General features: G+C 38.0%; 5 protein-coding genes across 6 annotated transcripts in view; 3 read left to right on the forward strand and 2 right to left on the reverse strand.

The window, feature by feature from the left end:
- The window catches only part of LOC134811823 (small ubiquitin-related modifier 1-B-like), a 93,671-nt gene that overhangs the window by 43,273 nt on the left and 27,680 nt on the right, over positions 1–22,718 (reverse strand). The window lies entirely within an intron of this gene.
- LOC134812243 (uncharacterized) lies at positions 2,120–4,816 on the forward strand. The gene is made up of 6 exons (XM_063819557.1): positions 2,120–2,180; positions 3,513–3,806; positions 3,964–4,088; positions 4,231–4,329; positions 4,457–4,567; positions 4,700–4,816. Exons 1-6 carry the CDS (start codon positions 2,120–2,122, stop codon positions 4,814–4,816), a joined length of 807 nt encoding a protein of 268 aa, XP_063675627.1.
- Positions 5,456–6,505, forward strand: LOC134812284 (inhibitor of growth protein 2-like). The gene is made up of 3 exons (XM_063819694.1): positions 5,456–5,522; positions 5,704–6,217; positions 6,394–6,505. Exons 1-3 carry the CDS (start codon positions 5,456–5,458, stop codon positions 6,503–6,505), a joined length of 693 nt encoding a protein of 230 aa, XP_063675764.1.
- On the forward strand, positions 9,059–10,369 carry LOC134818759 (NAD kinase 2, mitochondrial-like). The gene is given in 2 exon segments (XM_063828408.1): positions 9,059–9,401; positions 9,403–10,369. Coding segments are annotated over 2 exon segments (1,056 nt in total). The 5' UTR covers positions 9,059–9,066; the 3' UTR covers positions 10,124–10,369.
- LOC134818770 (uncharacterized) lies at positions 11,186–14,030 on the reverse strand. Its single transcript, XM_063828418.1, has 8 exons — positions 13,750–14,030; positions 13,431–13,568; positions 13,129–13,234; positions 12,810–12,986; positions 12,573–12,668; positions 12,283–12,412; positions 12,064–12,173; positions 11,186–11,922 (listed from the first exon to the last, which is right to left on the reverse strand). The coding sequence occupies exons 1-8, from the start codon at positions 13,950–13,952 to the stop codon at positions 11,809–11,811; spliced, it is 1,074 nt and encodes a 357-aa protein (XP_063684488.1). The 5' UTR covers positions 13,953–14,030; the 3' UTR covers positions 11,186–11,808.

Genomic DNA, 22,718 nt, shown 5'->3' on the forward strand with positions numbered 1-22,718 from the left:
TAGGGGTTATTCTTTTGGGGATGCTTTTTGAATTTATTTGCAATATGTCTCTTAATAAAGTTGTAGTTAATAAATTTATTAAGAGTCGCTATGTTAAGAACCACATTATAGCTTTCGAGGGTACAGAGGAGAAAAAAAATGGACAAGCAAATATGAGACACCACATCAGAAGTCTCTTTATAAACCTCATCCCTGCCCCTATGATGGAAGTACGATGGTGTAATATATCTTGATTGTGGATATTTAATATTATATAATATGGTAAGCAGTGGACAATTTCCGTTACCTCTGTATTGTGCTCTGCCAATTGCAACAACTTGAATTACTTTTATGTGTATATATACTGTTTGACACTTTTAAGCAAAAAAAAAATAATTTATTAATTTTGGTTGTAAGATATTTATATTTTTCCATATAGTGATTTGATACTTTGTAGACAGTGTGCTGATGTTATGTCATATTTTTAACTTTACTTTTTTTAAAATCTTTCGCCTAGTCAGTAATTTTAGCTTTTATACACAAAATTTCGTGCCCTTAAATGTTTAACTGTTGCTATTTTGATCTTTGAAATGCTTATTTTGTATCCTCTGTAATCAAACAAATTTTCAAGTTTTTGAACACTGAACAGGCAAGGTATGAAAGACTAGAAATTAATAAAAAAACAAAAAAAAAACAAACAAGAAACTTACATACAAAGTATAGCATAACGTAAGCATAGTATAGTGATGGGCCCCTCCTTATTTAACCCTCGATCACTGTTCCAATCATTCTATTCAGCTGAGTCAACCAAGGAGACATTACACAGATGTGTAATTTCACATGGCTCTAATGGATTTTTAGCTACTCCCTAGACTATTTAGTATGACCCTGAGGCTCGAACCCTGAACCTACTGTGCAAAAGGTGAAAGGTCTAACAACTAGTCCACCTAGTCTCTGTGACACGAATTTGACATGAAATAGTGGAAAAATCGTCCAAGTTCTCAACAGGCACCCTGCATCAACTAGTAGGTGTTAAGATTCTAGTGTGGAACTGTGGGTATACAGCTGCACCCACCTGCTATTCAAGTTAAATTAGCTTAGGAGCCAAATTTCCTGTGTTTCTGACCCTTCCTCAATCTTCTATCAGGAAATGAATGAACCAACTCAGTTGTGAGTGTAAATATGGGTTGTCCAATGTCCCTGCAAGGCTATTCCAAACGAAATAAATACTGCTAAGGTATCTATAACTCTAACTTTCACAGCAGAGGTAGTGGATGGAAATCTAGTGTCCGCCTAATGGCAAGAACATGGTCGCAATTCTTGTTGTTGGAATGTTAACAACCTTACGAGACATATTTAAAAGGTATGAAATTCTGGTGACCTAAATGATTTGGGACCAAAAATATGGTATTTTTTGTCGAAAACCAACTCATTTTGCCCCCCAGTGGGTTCCAGGCTAGGGGGGAGCCCCTTTGCGGGAGGCTAGGGGGCGCAGCCCCCCGGAAATTTTGAGAAATAGGGTGTTTTAGACGACATTTGGCATTAAAGAAATTTGTATCGACGCTATATAAACTGGGACTGAAAAGAATCAAGTAGGTTACTCACGTAAATTTGGTAACTTCCCACAGCAAATCTGCATTCTCCAAATCAGGAATTTACGACTTGATCAGGCCTCAAGATTTTGACATTTCCTACGGTCTAGGGGAAAAGGATGATTTAAGAAATACAAATTTAATTTTTCGCTGGAAATTAAAAGCTCTAAGCAAATGCCATATGTCTTTACAGTCCTCTCATTCAACTCAGTATTTGCCACATTGAATGGATAAGTATATGTATAGTGGGATTTGGGAATAATTTACGAAATGCTGAAGTCAATTGCCTGCCGTTTTAAACAGGTAGGACTACTGTCAGTAGTACCAGAATGCAGTCATAAAACACAATTTTTTTCGGGGGGGGGGGGGGGGGGGGGGGGCTGCAAATGTTAATACCACAGCTGCTACAGGTATCATTTTTGGTTTGGCTGCAATTGTAGACTTTATTGCTGGTCATCTCAAGATTACTAAAAATGTGTAACGATTTTTAATGTTTCATTGTTGACAACAGTACTGAATTGTTATTTATCAATTTAATATTTTAGCAGATGAATATTCAAGATTTTCTCACAAACATTGACTCCAAGCTTCTGGTCGCCGTTGGAGCAGGTTAGTAAGGGAAGTAACTCACAAGATTTACAGTACCGTAGAGGTACCTGGTATATTTTCTCAAACATTATTTGAGAGGAAAACCAAAACAAAGACCGATTAAGGGTAAAATGAAACAATAGTAAGTAGACAGATCCGTCTGAAAATATCTTTCATAGATATGTGGCAGTAAGTAATATTCCGTTAATTTTGACGACTGTAATATAATGAAAAAGGAAAAAAGAAGAGCAGGTAATTTACCAATATGAATATTTCTTATTTCATTGATATTGCTTGCAGAAGTGCAGAGCAATGTTGCAAGATATCCACATTCTGACGAAGGAGTATCAAGAGATCACATACGAACTTTTGTATTATGGAATGTTATGGAATATTCGTATGTGATACTCTCAATCTCACTATCTCAGATAGATTTCCGTTTTAAAAATCCAACCGTAAACAAAATTCATGCTGCACTTATCAAATTAGTATGATAAATTGAAAAAATTACTCACAAATAATATGGGGGATCACGTCGTTGAAGCAGCTTTAGAATTAAAGTTTAAGAAATGAATATTTAAACTATCTATTATAGACCCGATCTGGAGGGAAAGAAACTGAACTTTTGCACAGTCCATCATATAGGGCTCAGAGATAAACAAGCGACTAATTAGCGTTCTCTAATTAATTACACTGAACACAATGGTAATTCAATAATTAGTGTTTCATTGGTATTGCATGTAGTCGGTCAGGTTTCAAGATATAATTGTGCAGGATTAGCACTCTGCTGTAGGAGTATTAAGAGGCTTAGATCACATAAAAACTTTTTATTAAATTCCATAATCAAAAGTTTGTATGTGATACTCTTAATCACATAGTGTTCTCTGTTCAGAATACGGGTATTTGTTCTATGCAGGCAATGTTAATGAAATAACAATAGGCTCTTCCTTACCTCTCTAATCTGAACTGATAGAAGTCCATAATCTTGATATTTCAACCACTCTAAGTGATTAGTCTCGCTTGCATGATTTATATATGTTAATCTTTAGTTGGGTATATTTTAATGTCGAATCGTGTAATAAATGTTAGAATTTATTTAGTATTATTTATTATTACAGGTCGTCGAAATTAACAGAATATATTAACTGCTGCATATTTACCCATCATAGTGTCCACATTCCACAATAAATCAAATGTTATCAAACAACAATAATGATTCTGCCAAACTTCCTGCCAAAAGTTTGTCTAAAAACTACTGTTGCTCGTTTTGTCGGTAAATTGATTTTTTTCAGACGGATCTATCTACATACTACAACTTCGCCTCCATCATTAATTATTAAATCTATTTTGCAGGTGCTGTACTGGGTGCATCTGGTCTCTTGGCGATATCATCACTAAAGAAAGGTGATGTTATAGATTTCGCAACTCGGAGCGAACATCCCAAATGGTCAAGCGGTGATGCCAGAAAGCAGTATTGCGTCAGTCACTCCAACATAGCAGAGTCCAGTGAGTTGCAAGAGTTGCGTGAGTTGACGGCGCAACACGAGAGAGGTGTTATGGAATCCACTCCAGATGTTGGTCAGTTTCTGACGTTCATAACCAGGATGGTGAAAGCAAAGAACATCATCGAAGTTGGATCTTTTACAGGTACAGTAATTACTTTTTAGGAACCTTTTCTTAATTATTATGCAATGGTCACTGTGTGTGAGCACATTGGATAATTTAAGACGAAGTTTTGCCATATATTCCAGAAATTTTCAAAAGCAGAGTGAAGGCGATAGGAGTCATGGAAGTACAATTGCAGGAGTAGCACTGCTGAGAATGGTCCAAGAACTTCCTGCTGACGGGAAAGCATTTGCTCTTGATGTTCAGGATGATTATGTTAAAGTTGGAAAACCAATTATGGAGAAGGCAGGAGTACTATCAAAGGTTTGCTAATAATTTGCTGTATCAATGAATAAGTGCACAGTTATTAAAGAGCATTAATATTTTAATAAGAGTATCATACATCCGTCAAAACAATTTTTCAACGTAAGTTTTACTTTCTCAGTCTCACTGTTCCTATTCTCAGATTGATTACAGGATAGCACCAGCTCTAGACTCTCTCGTACAGCTCAAGGAAGAAGGCTACACTGGAAAAATAGATCTTTGTTTTATTGATGCTGACAAGGTAAACAAGAGCAGTTACATCACAGTTTAAAGTTCAACTTGATCCAAAAAAATGCTGTAAATGCTACAAAATCAAAATACATGATAAAAACCATTTAACCTGTTAAATAATCTACAATTATGTTCAGGGCAATTACCCGAACTATTACAAGTTGTGTCTAGAACTTCTGCGACCTGGCGGCATTATAGTGTTCGACAACTCTTTGTACGGCAACAAAGTCCTTACTGATCTAACATCGGTTTGAGTTTGAATTGTTTGAAAATTCTTAACGTTTTTATGAATCAGTACCAAATTTCATAGAATGGTGATCAAGAATTTGGTGACCTTTGCACTCTGCAACATCTCACTGAATTCTTGACAAATGTCCCAGGTGCCGAACTGTTACATACACGAAACAAATGAGAAAGGAGCTGTCGACAACCGTGTAACAAGCTTACTTCTGCCCATTGGAGACGGGTGCCTCGTTCTGAGAAAGAATGATGAGTGAGGACATACGTGAAGAAATGTTGTGACCGATGTTGGGAGACCTTTTGATATCATGATGTTAATATTATGATTATACCTTATTGACCTGTGACAAATTTATATTGCTTTTTATGTGTTTGAAACTGTTGACTCATAGAAATGATTTTTAGTTTTTGATTAAGATTAATTGTTTTCGTTTTAGATCTGATGAAAAATATCTATATGCTTTACCTTTATTGATAATTACTTGCTGCGACTCAGACTTATGTATGTTTTTTACAAAAAATTGATTTATATATATATATATATAAAGTATATATATACTTATAATAAATTATTCATTGCTTAATAGTAGAAATCAAATAATAATTTATAAATATGAAACATATTTGGTTCTGTAGCTCTCAGTGTAACTCAAAACAGAAAATGAATGCTCAAAATAACGCTTCAATTGTATTTCAAGTCTATACTTTGTCAACATGTCATACTAATTCTAGGTGCGTCATCGCCACTCTCCATTTCTTCCAAAAATTTCAGTTTTCTAACAAGATGGCTGAAAAAATATTAAACTGACAACTTGAAAAAGCTGAGAAGTTTAAATTTGTAGACAAATTCACACAGTTAAACTCCATGGTAATCTAACTTCACATTCTCGGTCAGAATGTACGAGACCTCCTCTGAGAACTACCTGAGCTCCGAGTCAGACTACTCCAACGATGGAGAAGAGGGTGAGAGACAAACTGTTCCACAGTGTGTTTCAAGTTATACCTCCATGATTCAGGGTATGCCTCCCGCTATCAGCCGGGAGTTGTCTAAGATTATGGAGATTGACGTCAAAATGCGCAAGACTTTCTCAGGAGATTGATCATATTAAGAGTATAATGAAGAGTTCCCTACATTCAAAACCAGAGTTGAGGGAAGATTTACAGCAGGCTAAGAGAAAGTTGCATCGGATTCTTGTGTTGGAGGAAATGAAAAGTCAGAATATTCAGCACATCGCCTCAATATTGGATAAATCTGTCAGCACGATGGAAGAGGAACACAGTCGGTCAATGGCGCTAAAAACTCTAGTAGACATGGACGCACCTTCTCCTATCTGCTCTCATGAGGATCTCCCAGATGATTCTAATCACGAAGATGCAGAGCTTGATGAAGAGTACGACAGCACTAGCAACAAAAAACCGGGCAAGCGATCCAGCACTGCATCCAGAGGTCGAGGGAGGAAATCCATGCCACGTGATAACAAGGACGATGAATTGGATGTCATAATGAACAATAGCAGAGGAAGCTTTGGAGCAAAGAGGAAAACTAGGAAAAGGAGAGACAGGAAAAGTTCTCCGAGTTTACTGGACATAGACCCTCCGGATCCTGATGAGCCGAGATACTGTTCTTGTAACGAGATATCATACGGGGAGATGATTGGGTGTGATAACAATGATTGTCAATTGAGTGGTTCCATTTTAGGTGTGTCAACTTGACTGCAAAACCCAAAGGCAAGTGGTTTTGTCCGAAATGTGCTCAGGATAAAAAGAAGAACCCATGATGAACATTGAAAATAACATAAATGAGTTATTGCTTCTTAAATTGTGTTGATACCAGAGTTACCCTCAAGTTTTCCTCAAGTTCAGAATTCAGAAGGATAGCGAAGCTACTCATTGATGGGGATTGTCGTTTTGAGTTTGGAGTTTTCACAGTCCAGCAAACTGCGTGATATGATGTACATTCTAACTGTTGCAGCAGATGTACTTTAGGAGCTGAGTAAACTCTGATGGTGGTTTTTTGGGAGAAGTAGGGTTGACCGAGAGATTTGGGATTTTTGTGAAATACGGGGTAGCCCAAAAGTAACTGCACACACTCAATCCTTTAAATAACTCACGTAATTCGTGTCAGAATTGCACAGAAATTCCAGAGAATATAGATAATATATATGGGTCAAACTTAAATTTCCTGAAAGTTTCGTAAAATTTCATTGATCAAAGAGGGTGTGTGCGCCACTCTTCAATTTTCACTATTGTCACCATAAAAGTGCGAACGCTTTCAGCTAGGAACTCCAAAGTTTCTAGACAAATGTGGTTTGATAATTTAAGTGCTTTCCCGAAATTTCAAGTTGATTGTTTACAACTAAGCCAAGTTATGACCCTTTTAAGATATTTCAGATACATGTCTCGGCACTTTAATCAGTGATTTCGTCACCCAATCAGTTTAATCTCTTCTGGAGCTATTCGCTAGCGTATGCAATAATGGGCCTCATTAGGCGGTACCGAGCATGTTGGGGGATGAACGATCTGATCATTGAGGGAATACTGATAGTGACTATCTTAAAATCAAACCCCAATCAAGAAATTCGGTAACAGTGCGTCGGTTTGCTGTCCTATAAGCAGTCTCCAACCAATCAGGCCATTTATTGAGTGAATATATCACTGATTATATGCGCGATAACGTATCTGCAAGATCTTAAAATGGTCGTAACTTGGCTTAGTTGTAAGCAATCAACTTGAAATTTCGGGAAAGCACTTCATTATCAAACCAAATCTGTCTAGAAACTTTTGGAGTTACTAGCTGAAGCGTTTCACTTTATGGTGGACATAGTGAAAATGAGGGAGTGGCGTGCCACACCCTCTTTAATCAATGAAATTTTACGAAACTTTCAGGAAATTTAAGTTTGATCCATATGTATATTCTCTGAAATTTTGGTGTGCGTGTGGGCAATTAATTTTGGGCCACCCACTTTTGTACGTGTGCAGAAAACAGTAGTTAATCACGTACAGTAGTTAATCACGTAGAGTAGTTAATCACGGTAAACACATACATAATAACTTTATATTTTCCTTGGCTTGAGTTGTTCAAAAATTACTGTGACCTATCCAAGAACATATTTTGTATATATAATATGCATATTGACATATCGGCAACTTGCTTCACTTCACACTTAGTCTGTCTTCAAGTGACACAGTTTCCCTACCCTTAGTTCCTCCCTTGTATTTGCCATAACTACATTATCTGATTCTTGGTTCCACTTTTCAGTGCTATTGACATTATCTTATGTTGTGCCCCAGCTCTACTTTTTCTTCTTCTGCATTCGTTCATATTACTGTATTAGCCCTGATCCCTGGTTTAAATAACGTACCACCAACCTTGATGAGGACCGAATGGTTCCTCATCCAACTTATTATTATTTGATCCAGAATTAGATAACTTTTTTGCGACGGAGCCAAGAAGTTCTTATTGAACAGATTAGGTGTGAGACAATTTTAAATAATCTTTAAACAATCCTACTATTTTGGGCTCATATTACTCACAAGGTGTGTCGATTTAAAACATGTTTTTAAGATCACTGATCACGTCTCTGTCCATGGAGGGGTTAGAAGTGCTCAATTTTTACTCGGATATTGTATGTTGAATAGAGCTGCAAGGTTAGGTAGTTTGGTGAGATGGTGCACATTATACATTATACACTCTACACTGTACATTTAGTACATATTATCATACTTCCGCTGTGATGTAGTATAAAGATATGGGGTGGCCTAGTTTGCTGAGCAGTTATCTTAATTGAGCTCTAGTCGACTAATTATTGCCCCCAATTATACAACTCCTTGCCAATATATCACGCACATATTCGAGACATTGTCTTCGCAGGTCTTTGTTAAATTTATTTTACCTTTTTACCCGTCTTCTACCATATGTTTCTGGAAATGTGTCGGGCATGTTTGTGGCATCTTTTGGCTCCCAAGTCGCGAGGTGTGAAATCTCTGTGCTTGTCAAACTTTGCATTTACTTTCTATTGCCTCCGGATCCGTTTTTGATCTCTGGAAAAACGTCTGTCTGTCATGCACAAACATGAATTTGGAAATTTATGGGCTAATTTGTTGTGGAAGTATTTACTTAGCGATGAAATATTGCGACGATTCCTGTTTTTAATTTTAGCAGTCGCTAGATTGTTTAGATTATCAGATCCAGTAGGTTATTTGCGAGATATTGTATTTCATTGTATTCTATTGTCTGTACTCATTATGTTATTTTATTGTGACATAAATATAATGCATTTCTCTTATTTTATTAGTAAAACAATTACTGTACAAGTTAGTCACGCGTACCATCATCAAGTCTTTTATGGGATCACTGGTTGTCAAAATCCTAACATTACTCAAAGCTGCTTCTTTGTATCTTTATCTTGGTAGTTTATAGCTATTTCTAAAAACCTATGTAGATTTATATGGCTTGACCTAACCTTTCTAGTTTAAACTAAAAATGTCTCCCCAGAAAGATGTGAACATGGTAACACATGGTATCAAGCTAGCACAGAAGCTCAAATTCTCTCCACGCAAAGTTCTAGTCGTACAAAAGCGAACCCGACTAGTACGAGAAACATTGCGACACCCTTGCTATGTAGAGAACCTTGAAACTGCTGGTCGACATGATGATTTGATTGCGATAAAGCGGCGCCACGATGTTCACGAATCCAACTTGTCCATAATCCTGACAGAGTTAAGGAGACATTTTGACGAGGTAGCCCTGGTTGACACGATAAACCGGGAGCATGTTGAATGGGCGGATGTGTTTATATCAGCTGGTGGGGATGGTACTTTTCTAAATGTAGCGAGTCAGCTGGAGGGAGGGAAATGGGCTGATCGGTCTTAAAACTGACCCTGAAAGGTCAGTCGGACATTTGTGTGCGAGAAGCAGGTCTAAAAAGACAAACTTGAAGTATATTATTCAGCAGATTGCTGAAGGTGAATGTGTGTTTATTAAGAGAAGCCGCATCAGAGTTAAAATGTCATATGCTTGTACTGTTGGCGATGTTCAAATACCTAAATACGCACTAAACGATGTGTATGTCGGGGAAACCAGTCCCACGCGACTAAGCTATTTGGAACTTCAGATCGACAAACTACCTGCTGAGAAACAAAAATCGTCTGGTTTTCTGATCTCTACCGGGTCGGGGTCCACCGCATGGAGCTACCATGCTAATGCTCTCGATACCTACAGAACGGAACAGTTTCTGAAGATACTACGAGACTCAGGGCTGACCAATAAAAAGCTAAATAGCACAGAGATTACAGACGTTACCAACAGGTTCAACGACTCGTTTATATATCCTGCGGAGGACAGGAGAATGAAATACATTACAAGGGAGCCGCTGCAGAACAGCGTGTTTAGGGCTGCTAACGTGCAGGGGTATGCTGAGTCTATTACCATACGGTCTCTCTGTTGGAATGGCAAGATTGTAATGGACGGTGTTCAGAGGAAGTTTAATTTTGATGATGGAGTGTTAGCTAACTTTACTACATCCGATTGTGACAGTCTCAATTCCATTCAATATGTGGACTAACCTGGCAGAGGTGCTTCTTATAGGTCTAATTCTTATAGGACAGTTATATGCCTTGTTGTATCTCAACCAAATCTTTTGTTCATAGGATTTGCTAGGAAATTCATCTTCGTTTGATATATTTTTTCTATTACCTGAAATTCAGATAAACTATTTTTGAGAGTTACAGTTTTGTATGAGTCAACTTCCATATGTGGAATCGAAATTTTATTGTATTTGCGAAGCTATTACCAGTCATATTAAATCGAAGTTCCGATGTATTTCTGCTTATCAGCTAAATTTTTTTAAGTTTTTTAATCGCATCGTACGTATGCTAGTAGCATGGTAATAATGTTAAAATATCACTCGTTCAAATAGAAATCATGTGTTGCTGGCACGCTAAAATACTTATGGACTCCTCTGCTCCCAGACTAGACAAGGAGTTTGCAAAAACATTTAAAATTCCTTCCAGAATATTGGCAAGTTGCCATGTTCTAAGAACCACATACAGGCATACAGTACCTCCGCCGCAGAAACCGAACAACATTTCTCTGTATCTGCGAGATAGATATCTATCCACTTGCATGTACGCCGCGCACGCGTGTTTATATTTTCATGCGTGTAGAATGATTTAATAAACCAAGATGCACACTGCACAGCCTATTGTGCTGTATAGTATTCAAATGTAGACCGCACTCCGCAGACGCTACTTCATGTTCATTGTTAATAAATTGTTATATCAGAAACCCCATCGTAAGCTATGTATCTTCGTCATTTGACTTTTCGACGTATGTAATACCCTAGAAACTGTTCCGAAGTACGGTGTCCCTATAGTTATTCCCTATTATGTTATGAAAGGAAGCTTGATATAATGATATTATGAGTCTAGCGATGGTGGACAGCTTTTAAAATTGTTTCGATCATGTCATTTTTAGTGGCTTAGATATTAGAATAGTACAAGGCCTTGACATAAACGATATACAAATCTGCCTCAATCTACTTTCCTTGTCATGTTTTATCACGCTCTATTATTTGAATAGTTCATCTTATCTGTAGATATCAATGAAACAAAGAAAAACTCTAAAGTTTACTGACATTTTATCAAACAATAGAACCGTATATGAGGATTTTTTACCGAAATTACTAAAATGTCGAAAGATGATCGGTAGTTATTACTAGTGCGCATTCTCATTTTAATACGAAAACTGTCCGCCATCTATACAATTCAAAACCGTCTGCTCTAAATAGGGGGCAGGTGACGTCCTTCTCGTATAGTCAACTGCCCTTGAACAACTACTCTGACTATTTTGATATGAATCATCCGAAACCAAAAGAATGTAAGGGGTCTCATGGCACTAAAGGAGGTAGAAATAGCATCCCAGTCCTTATGTAAAATCCCGCAGTATCAACTAATTTACTGTAGAAAAGAACATTGTAATACACTCCTCTCTGAAAGCAGACTGGTCACTGGTGTTTTTATGTCTGCAGAACACACTGCTATTAATCAGTCTGACTGCAGCTATACACCACGTGACCCCCCTCCAATTTTCTTTGAATTGTGCAGATCTGTTGCTATATCCTTTTTCTTCATATTTCATGATTATTCTCAATTTGTTCTCACGGTGGTCTTGCTGAATTTGTTATGGCGGAGGAGTCAAATATCGCTTTTATCGAGGTGGAGATTGAAGTCTCTTAGTCTGAACTAAGTCTCATATATCGCTGGTTGCTTCAGTAGGCGCTATTAATTCTCTGTCCTTCGTGTTCTTCTTGTAGAAAATGTGTTCAAATCTCTTCAACCATGCCATCCACGTGAATTGAGTCACCTGAAAAGTTGTCCGTTTTAAGAAACTGGAAAACAGCTTGTTTCACTTTCACAACATTTAATTGAAACAATGATCAAAGTTTTAGTCTGCCTCCAGTTTAAGATTTTTTACCAGTTTCACTTCCAGTTAATCCAAACAAACCTGGCCAAAGTACGTTGGACACGTGACGAGGTAGCCAAAGGGAATGAGAATGCTACCAAAACTGGACCATACAACTATCACATCTGCTATTCTGTAATCTGTCTCTATCTCTGGGTTTATCAAATGTTAATCGAGATGTATTTAGGGTCCAGCTCTACTAAGTTCAGCAATTAATCTAAGTTTACTTAAAAAACAAATTTAACTTTAAGCTAAACTAACCAGCTATGGTAATGAAGATGTAGATCCATCTAGGGAACTGTGAGATAGCGTAGAGTATGATCATGATGAAAGAAGTTCTGTAGTTCATCCAGAACGACCGGTTCTTTTCAGTCTTCCCGACATCGTCCGACTGAATTTTGCTAATTATTGCATGTGAAAAACTCAAAAGTTAGTCGATTTTCCTACGGATTGCCGCAAGGAAACTTTTAGTTGGTAAGCTTGACGTCGGCTGTGGCTGGAAAATATTTATTAAGTTGAAACTGAACTTTTCCATACTGTTAAACACTTACATGTCGTTTGTTGGACTGTTTAAGTAGAATGATATACTGTATCACACTGAACGCCATTGGTAATGCTATGAAGATTCCAAGATACTCCAAAAATTTCTGAAATATTCAATATAGAACGTTTAACTTTTTAATACAAAACACATTGCAGGAGATTTACGTACTTATTCGAATATAAAAAAATATGACTTTGAAATGCCGCCCAAATATACAAAAGTCAATAGGCAAATATTTCCTCACCGCCCAAGTTGGGTAGACGTAGGTAGCGTAGCACAAAGGCCTGCTAGGGTTACTATCGTCGAAACCAAATATAGAGTCACTCCGGCCTTTACTAAAGTACTCGTATATCTGAGGAAATGCGGCCACCACCCAGAGAGACAATGCTACTCTCTTGCTTAGCGCTACAAACACTTTATCCTGAGTAGTGCAGTGTTTAGTGTGGATCTGTGGAATGTGTAGTCTATTTTTTACTGGGTGACCAAAATCTTCTTCCAATGTTTTATGAGCAGGAAATAGTTCCAACCACAAACTTGTTATGAGAGGATCAGTAATTCTGTACCTTAAGTTTGGTGAAACGTCCGATAATAATATCAGCCCCCAGCATCATGATGTGTAACACGTACATTATCTCGAAGTAGCTACTCAGTAAAGCAGTTTGCCAGCACCTGAATGTTTACTGTGAGCATGCGTTGACCAAGTCACAAGTGGTGAAGTTAATTTTAACTGCAGTACGAGAAAGCACAATGCACCATGATATTGTCAATTTTACCAGCTTGTGACATATTTAAATGTTTAAGCTTTTAAGTAAAAGCTTTTCAAGTTCTGCTAGTTAAAAGTAAGAAAAAACGGAAAAATTCAAACCAGCTTTTCCCAAGATTCCAATGACTTTCTTGTATGATACTGTAAGCTCCCATGGGATAAACGAACAAGGCAAACAAGAAGTGGCAGAAAGCCTGGGACACAGCCATTACGAACGTAAACTGGTCAATCTCCTTCCACCTGAAATCATTATCATATGTTATTGTCGAATGAGATTTTAATCATTTTACCGACTTTAATTTAATTTGTAGTACGAAGAATATTGGATTTTATCGCTATACCATTACCACAGTATCTTACCACTGCGACTAGAATATTAATTTTGCTGTTTTAAATGATAAATAACGGTGTGGAGCTGTACCTTTCGAAAATAGATGCCAAGATAACAGACCCGTTACTGATAAGACCCACTACAACGATGAGCAGGTACATCAGAGTCATGATAAGTGTATCAATGGTAGATCTGTCACACATGTTCGTTAAGTTAAGTCCCTCAAAAGTTGAACCAGAGTTACAGTCGATGGCTGTCGTGTTGGTACTGGTAATTCCGTTTGTCCCAGGCATCGTGGTAACTTTTGTCTTAATTTCTAGAAAATGAGAAACTTAATTATGGCATCAACAAATCGTTATGATATAACTATTCATTCTTCAGCTCTAAATGATTTTCGAATGAAAATGTTTCAAGAGGGAAAATTCAGTCAAAAGCAGATAATTACAACGCAAGACTCATGATGGATAAATCTTATGCTCATTAAATAGGATCTTAATGACTGACATAGTTACTGTATAAATATAACATTATAACGTAGTATGATAACAAAAATATGGTAGGTACGTTAGCAACAAAATGTTAGCAACAGAAATGTACGGTCATTAGCATCAATTAAACATAAGACACAATGCAGTAGGAAACAGGTGTTGTTTTTAATTAAACATAAATTATAGTGCGTATTAATATGTAATCTCAAAAAAAAGTTATGGTACCTATGTCGTTACGTTCGTTTAGCTAAACACTAGGTGTTCAAGGTTCTAGTACAAATAATTTACTCGAAAATTGACAGTAATTACGCTAATTAAAGTTTCCATACATCACACGGGGTGCCAATCTCTACAAGTATAGAATTACATGTAAAAGGGCGGTTTTGATGAAAGCATCCGCTTTCTGCCATACAAATGCACAAAGCTACAAGTTTCGCACCGTCCATTACAGAAGAAGCGATAGTGAAATTCGACGTCTGACAAACGTATGAAATTGTTGGAAGAGCAAAGTGTGTATTAAGTATAATTAACCTAAATTAACATTGCTCACAGCACATTCGACACACACAACTATACAACTAGTGTCACAACCAGCAGCAGTGACCCAGACACCTCAATAACTTTTAATATAACCGACTTAACTTGTCGCTTGACTACTCGACATGCATCGTATAAGTCGAATATTTTTTATAATTGCTGAGAAATTCTGGCCACCAACATAAATTTCATAAATATGCCAATTAGTAATGCCTCTTTGTTGAAGGTAAGCATAATGACGGGGGCTCGTCAGTATATTGAGGAATGTTTCATTCTCACTGCAATAGACCTGACATCAAGTGTGAAAACGTGTGAGAAAGTATGAGAAAGTGTGAGAAAGTGTGAGTAAGTAATAGTATGTTGTAAGACTGGACCATGTGAACTGTTAGGTATGCTTCTCCTGCTGCCAGGTATTTTTGACTGGAAGTCATATTTACAGTCATAAGCGAAAAGAATAACACAAAGAAGTAGAATAAACAGTATTATTAATTTAACGATCCGATATTTGGAATCTCGATTGTACTTTGTCAACGTATTTGTCAGTCAAATTTAACTGTGTGTAGCAGGAAAAATCGAGAATTATAAGAAAATAAATAAGTTCAAAGACTCGGCTGCCGTGTACAAGAAGTGTTACGCTAACTATTAGCTCATCGGCTGTTTGACGTTCACTAACTGTAACATCCCTTTTATCCACACGTGTAGTAACATCTGAATCTGCTGAAAATAAACTTCTGTGACTAACGATCAATTCTCAACTAACGACACTTTAGTCACCAACGACACCTCCTTAACTATCGCATGTCTCAGCAAACACTGTGTATGCTGATGAATGACAGAGCAACATATGCAGCAATTAAATGTAAGATCATAACAAGTAGCTCCTTGGTGAACGTTATTTCAACGAACATTATTTCACGTGCTGAGTTTAACGTAGATTAATGATATGAGATGTTAAGATTGCAGAGCAGCCCTAGCATGAAAAATGTTTCTGCGGCGAATCAGATTCGTGCTGGCATAGTAGTAAATATGTCTAGGATAATAATGTTTGGCAAGATTTTCTATTGTCTAGTCATTTTGAGAGATCACAAATATAACAATGGCACCGCCTGAATATATCATTTTCAAGCGAACACAAATTACAAATTATCAGTTCAATTAAAAGATCTAACTTTACAGAACTAGAATTATAAAGCATTAGTAAAATAGCTTATAATTATAAAGCTTATAAAGCATTAATAAAATGTAAGCGACTGAGAGTGTACATCTCGGGCTCCCTTCCATTCTCTCTAACTCCTTTATAATCCACATGATGCGAGAAAATTTAGCTCTACAATCACACTACCAGATCACTCAAATTCACAGCACTATTCAGTAAATATTAATCAAGATCTCAAGCCATTCTAACACATTCTCGTCTTTGTTCTGAACATTGAACTAAACAGAGAGAGAGAGAGAGAGAGAGAGAGAGAGAGAGAGAGAGAGAGAGAGAGAGAGAGAGAGAGAGAGAGAGAGAGAGAGAGAGAGAGAGAGAGAGAGAGAGAGAGAGAGAGAGAGAGAGAGAGAGAGAGAGAGAGAGAGAGAGAGAGAGAGAGAGAGAGAGAGAGAGAGAGAGAGAGAGAGAGAGAGAGAGAGAGAGAGAGAGAGAGAGAGAGAGAGAGAGAGAGAGAGAGAGAGAGAGAGAGAGAGAGAGAGAGAGAGAGAGAGAGAGAGAGAGAGAGAGAGAGAGAGAGAGAGAGAGAGAGAGAGAGAGAGAGAGAGAGAGAGAGAGAGAGAGAGAGAGAGAGAGAGAGAGAGAGAGAGAGAGAGAGAGAGAGAGAGAGAGAGAGAGAGAGAGAGAGAGAGAGAGAGAGAGAGAGAGAGAGAGAGAGAGAGAGAGAGAGAGAGAGAGAGAGAGAGAGAGAGAGAGAGAGAGAGAGAGAGAGAGAGAGAGAGAGAGAGAGAGAGAGAGAGCTAGAGAAAACTACAGGCAAATATTGCTGGAGTATAATAGACGTAAGACAAAAGGTCAGCAGTGTGATCCGAATACCATTCTCTCTCAAAATTAACGCGACGGCAAATCTTACCAGCACCAACCTAGACGGTCAACAGTAAAATAATTGTCACTCTGGTCAGCTGAAACATGCAATTCCAGCAGACCGTTAAGTATTAACTTTGCTTAAAATAGTGTGGAGGTGTTAGAAAAAGGAAATACTGTTGACAGGATGGTGTGTCGAGAGGAGATATAGCTAGTGTCCTTTAATCGATTCACCCTTACAGGAAATATGTTTACGTTGACACGCACGCCAATAAACAAGTATGCGAGGAATGAAAATGAGGAGCGAAAGTAATAAAGTATATCTAAAGATATGAAAAGAACCAATATATATAATGTGATAAATTTATTCGCTAACAACACACTCGTTTTCTAGATGAAAATCTGTTGATTAGTTGCAGATAGCTGTAGACTGTAGAGTGTTGCAGATGATGACTATCAAGCTATGAGCTTATTACATAGAATAAAGTTGACACAATTACTAATACTAAATTCAGCAATAACAAAGAGTGCGCATATAGCTTATTTATCAACACGTTGCGATATTCACAGCATTTTCGGCGCTGATCGACGTACCACATATCTTGATTTATATACTTATAGTGCTTTACTGCTTTGGTGGACACATTTCTATTTCTATATTTGGTAGTGGAAGCAGTAGAGCAGTTTCCACTAAACTTCAGGACTTGGTAAATTATTGTAACACTCACAGCTGACACATCCTCCCACACTTCACAACTCAACAGTAGTACACGTAACAGTAATAACACTATCACTCAACTCAGTGTTAAACCGCTCAATAAAAACTTAAGATATCCCCGACTGAACAAGTTAAAGCAGCTCACAACAGCTTTTATATATTATATTATATTTACAGTAATCGATCAGCAGTTTAATGACGCTCAAACCACTCAATCCAAGGAACAGCAAGATCGAATTACTCCTCAAAATATCAGAGAAGAACGTAGGTAGTCATGTACAGTGCCTTGACCAGCTTAGCACTTAATAAAGTACATATATTCAATAAAGAGTGGCACGAGAAATGAAAGCATATCAAGATATTGGGAAGTATAACATGGGGAAGCTAAATGGATTATTAGCGGGGTGTAGCAGTAATAGTACCCAAGATTCGAGAACCCCCGCGAACAAAAGTATCTGGCAACACAATAGTAAGCTGTAGCGTGTGATGTGGTGCCAGTTTGCAGAGTTGTGAGCTCAGTATAAATCTCCGTGTCGAATAGCGCAAAGTCAATTTATGAGTGCCTTAAAGCCGCTTGGAATTGAGGGTACTGGGCAGGTGCTAGTTTCTACCGTTACAGAAACTGTGCGGGTCGTGATGGAAATTAGATAAACGGTGCATGGCTAAGATAGAAATCTGAAACTGCTCGAGTGGCTGAAATTAGATAAACAGTGCGTGGTTAAGATAGAAATCATGAAAATGGATACCCTTGATGGAAAAATTAGTAAAACCTGCACCACATTAGATGGGTCCACAGAGACTGAAACATACATTAGTCTGGAATTCTACCTACAGATCCTAAAATCTCGGGTACTAAATCTCGAGTAGCTGAGAAATCTTCCGAACGAGAAAACAATCGTTTAAAAATGTTCATTTAAATCTTTCTTATCATTTAAATCTTTCGTCGATGAAAAAAGGAAAAATTTATCGAATTTTGTCCATGATTCGAATTCACGAGAATTGAATGCTTATAGAACATTTACTGCAAAAAAATACTCAGTATAACTATAACCACCATCAAATCAGAATATGAGTCTTCAGAGTTAAAATCTTTGTTTCCAATGTTGGGATTGAATTATAAATTTCCAGCTCATCTAATGTTTAAGCAATAGTGCTGGTAGTGGTTATTATTATCAATTGTGAGCCAGAATGTTTTTACGAAATCAATTACACTAATAGTAATATTCTTCATTACCTCCAGCCAAACACTTCTAACATATTCCAACTTTTTCGGAATTAAAGTATTTATAAAGGTTAAATAATTGTCAAAATAATCAAAAAAGCACGATAATTGAAAAGCTGTTCGTGGATCACGAGAAGCAGCTCTCACTCCAACAACAGCTAATGAATATAAAGAGCTTTTAATCTATAATTTCCAAAGGGAGAAAGGGCTCTGCAGCTGCAAACTCCAGGTGCAATTATCCTTCATTAGGAGGACAAGTTGCCATGCAATTGCACATATTATATGATATTTATGATTACCTAGTTAACAGTCAGCTCTAATGTCAAAGAAAGGGAAACAGGTCCTTTTCGATTTGAAAGAAGGCTAAAAATGCATGAGTTAAACCAAATTTAACCCTGGGGCTAGAGCTTTCAAGGCAAATATATTAATAGACCAGAGAAACGCCAATCCTGGACGTGAAGAGGGTTTAGGCTAATGGAACCCACATTAAACTGTTGTAAACTTATATGTTTAATATGCTGTGGAATTAATTTGATACTTAACGGTTTGTTCCAAACTAATTAATGTTGAAGAACAATGTCATCAAATAAAGCACTGAGACTGCATTATTTTCTCACAACAGAGAGTTAGAGTGTTATTATACAAAATGACTACGGAGTTAAAACGAATGTGCAATTAAAAATTCTACAACTTTTGCAACTGATTATGGACATTCAATTTGGCCACTGAAAGCGTGTAAAACAGCAAAAATCTCGTAGGATGGGCTATGATGTGGACATGAAGCATAATTCAGCAAAGGCTTCACCAAGAAACCTTAATTGAAAATTTTCCAAATTTATCTACAACGACGACCGACGAGAGAATCCATTCATGTGTAAGTTTTTACGTGGTCAGTGTAGACCAAGTATAGCTCATTCTGTAAAAAATCGTCACGTACAAATTGTAGTACAAAGCTTTGTCACACTAGCTGTTAACGTTAATTTGAACTGTCTAAAAATGCAACATATTCCGTCAGTAGGTAACATTCTTCACGGATCGATAGAATTGGAATGCAAGTTATTCAAGGGACAAACACTGAGAAATATAGATTATAGACACGTAGAGGCAGTCAACCGTAATAACCACAACAAATGTAAACTAATTCCACTTAAAAGCAATAGCTCGAGTATTATAATTGCGAGATTTAATGACAAAACAGTAAATATATTGCTGTAGTTACAGCAAACTTGAAGAAAGGGAGAGAGTCCAGTTAACGATGGCCCAACCTTTTATTATACAAAATATGTTTCGGTGTGACGGAAACACGGGCTATGGTATATTAACAAGCCTTGCTAATGGCCGGGAGCTAGGCTATTATGAATAATTGGAGCTAGGAGATGTGATGTAAATACCACAACTTTTACACTGACCGAGTGTATTGGTCACATCAAGCGAAGGCCGATGGTCGCATTACCCGGGGACCTCAGGTAAGCTGGTAAGGTATTAGTAAGGTATGGCGGAATGACTAAGGTATGGCGGAATGACAGGCTGAGCACCGCCCAGTATAACGGGCACACAATGAGGATGACTGATCGTTGCCTTTATTCAGCAGATGTAATTGTATATCTAACTGGTACTTCCTGGAATGTTACTGGCTGCGATCTTACTTCAGGAGATTTGTGTCAACCCATTTTCTCATTAAAAGGTCGATAAACCTAAGTAAAATCCACTGCAGCACGCTCTCTTATTCGTTACAAGGGATCCCAAGTCCAATATAGCTATATAATATATAAGGGAGCTAAGTACGTGACAATTGCTGATTGTCATATACTCACAATCATCACCCATTAAGGTTCTTCAAGTTCAATAAGCCCATAATGGCATTGGTAGCGCCCATAGCTATAACTGATCTCATTACCCCCACATAATTAAGAGCCATCCAACAACTCTCGAGTCCTGCATAGGACACTCAGTTAGTTCATAAAGTCGTAGTCGTTATTCATGAAACCAATCAAGATGAAGTTGGCGTTAATAGAATAAATGGTTCCACGGCTCATGGCGACAAATTTGGTGTTAGTTAAAAAAGAAGTTTTAAAAATTGAGTTCATCTTAACTTGACTATAAGCCCCATGAAAACCTCACAGAACCTCCACGCGGTGTGGGGTGGGTGGCTCGAACGGGAGGTGCATGGGTGTTTCTATTTTCTAACCTATACAAAGGAAGGGATTAGCCATCTCTACAACAAAGGAAAGGCTTTAAGAGCCTCTACTAACCTAAGAACCGCAGCATAACCGCTCTTAGTCTTCCGACAGGCAAAAAACACCTTCTGCAGGAAACTAACACGCTCACAGGCTCCCACGTCTCGTGTAACCCCAGGATTTGGTCTTGGATCGGAAACTCAAAACAACGATAGAGGAGTGGTCTACATGCTCAGAGGCTACCACGTCTCGTGCAACCCCAGGACTCTAACACGCTCACAGGCTACAACGTCGATCGTGTTACCCCAGGATTTGGTCTTGGATCAGACACTCAAAACAACAATAGAGGAGCGGTCTACACGCTCACATGCTACCATGTCTCGTGTAACCTCAGGATTTGGTTTTGGATCGCGATAACCCCAGGATTTGACACGTTCACAGGCTACTGCGTCTCGTGTGACACCTGGATTTGACACGCTCACAAGCTTCCGTGTCTCGTGTAACTCCAGGATTTGGTTTTGGATCGGCCACTCAAAAAACCGATAGAGGAGCGGTCTACAGTGACATTACTGGAAGATTGCATACTCCTACGAGTTGCACGTAGCAGGCCATGACCTCCCCTGGAAGTCCCTGTCTCTCCGTTGTTAACCCGGCGGGGTCGCACCAGGGGCGGTGGTAACAGAACTTTAAGACTCTCGAAGTCTGTTGGCTGTTAATTACGTAATTAACATTTTAATTTTGACCCTCTAAAATAATACCAATTTGACAATTTTTCCCCGATCCATGACTCAAGTGCCGTAGGCACAAAAGAGGCAAGGACAAGTGTTAAGATACATGGTTTTTTGGATACTGACTAAAATTTTTACTAATAATCTTATGATTATTGATTATGCTTCACTTCAAACAAGGATGCGAGATGTTAGTTCACTTTATTTTTGATAGTTACGGTATCTTTATAGTTTGGTTGGAATTGGATGACAGAGACCTGAATCTCGCTTTAACACTCTTTACTTTGATTTAAACTTATGGAGAGGATTTTAATTATTTACTGAACACCAGTAAAACGAATATATTGGGGTGTACCGTGTGAAGTAGTAAGCATGCTTTTAAAATGATAAAAGAGACAAATAATATATAAATCACAATGAAATAAAATTACGAAAATACGATACAGGGTTTTATTCGTTTCAAATTACTAAAATGAATAGCAGCTGAAGAACTGCACTCGTCGTGCGGTCGTCTGTGTTCCTATTGTTCTTGTAGTAGTAGCTATTGGAGTGGATCCAGTCACTGGAGGAGGCGGAGGAGTCCCCTGAGCACATTGGCGCTCCACATTCTTGTGATCGAATGGGCTGAGGCCAGCCCATACGTAGTTCTGTTCCATAACCGGCTCATGATCTCCATAAGCTCGTCAATCTCTGCATCAGCCCCTTCTGTCTCGATAGGCTCCTCTGAAAATTCTGTGTTGCTTCCGTTAGCTGGCTCCTCCTCGTCCAGTTCTCCACTCCAAACGATGGTAGAGCCCCCCCAACGAACTCCCATCAGCAGGAGGATTGCAGATCTGGTCATCGTCACTATTATTCCACTTGTGGGACGAAAAGCTAAGATCGGCGTTCCGATATGATTCATGATAACGATGAGAAAATGTTGATTGTAGTAAAGAATGGTTGTAAACGAAGTAAGTAAACGAACGAAGCTGATTTTATTTAATCCACTCCCTGTATTTAATCCACTCCCTGTCCGAATACTCCTGCAGGAGTAAAGGTGTGGAAAACTCCGTTTTTGGGAACACATTCTGAACCACCACAAACTGGGTCTAATTGTGGGTCTTCTTCAGAATCCTTAAGATCACTTCCGTTGACAACCCTCCTCTGTCGCTGGTAAGCGAATTTTAACACTAGAC

Source organism: Bolinopsis microptera, chromosome 1 (assembly GCF_026151205.1).
Source record: "Bolinopsis microptera isolate Bmic1 chromosome 1, MBARI_Bmic_1.0, whole genome shotgun sequence".
NCBI lineage: Eukaryota > Metazoa > Ctenophora > Tentaculata > Lobata > Bolinopsidae > Bolinopsis > Bolinopsis microptera.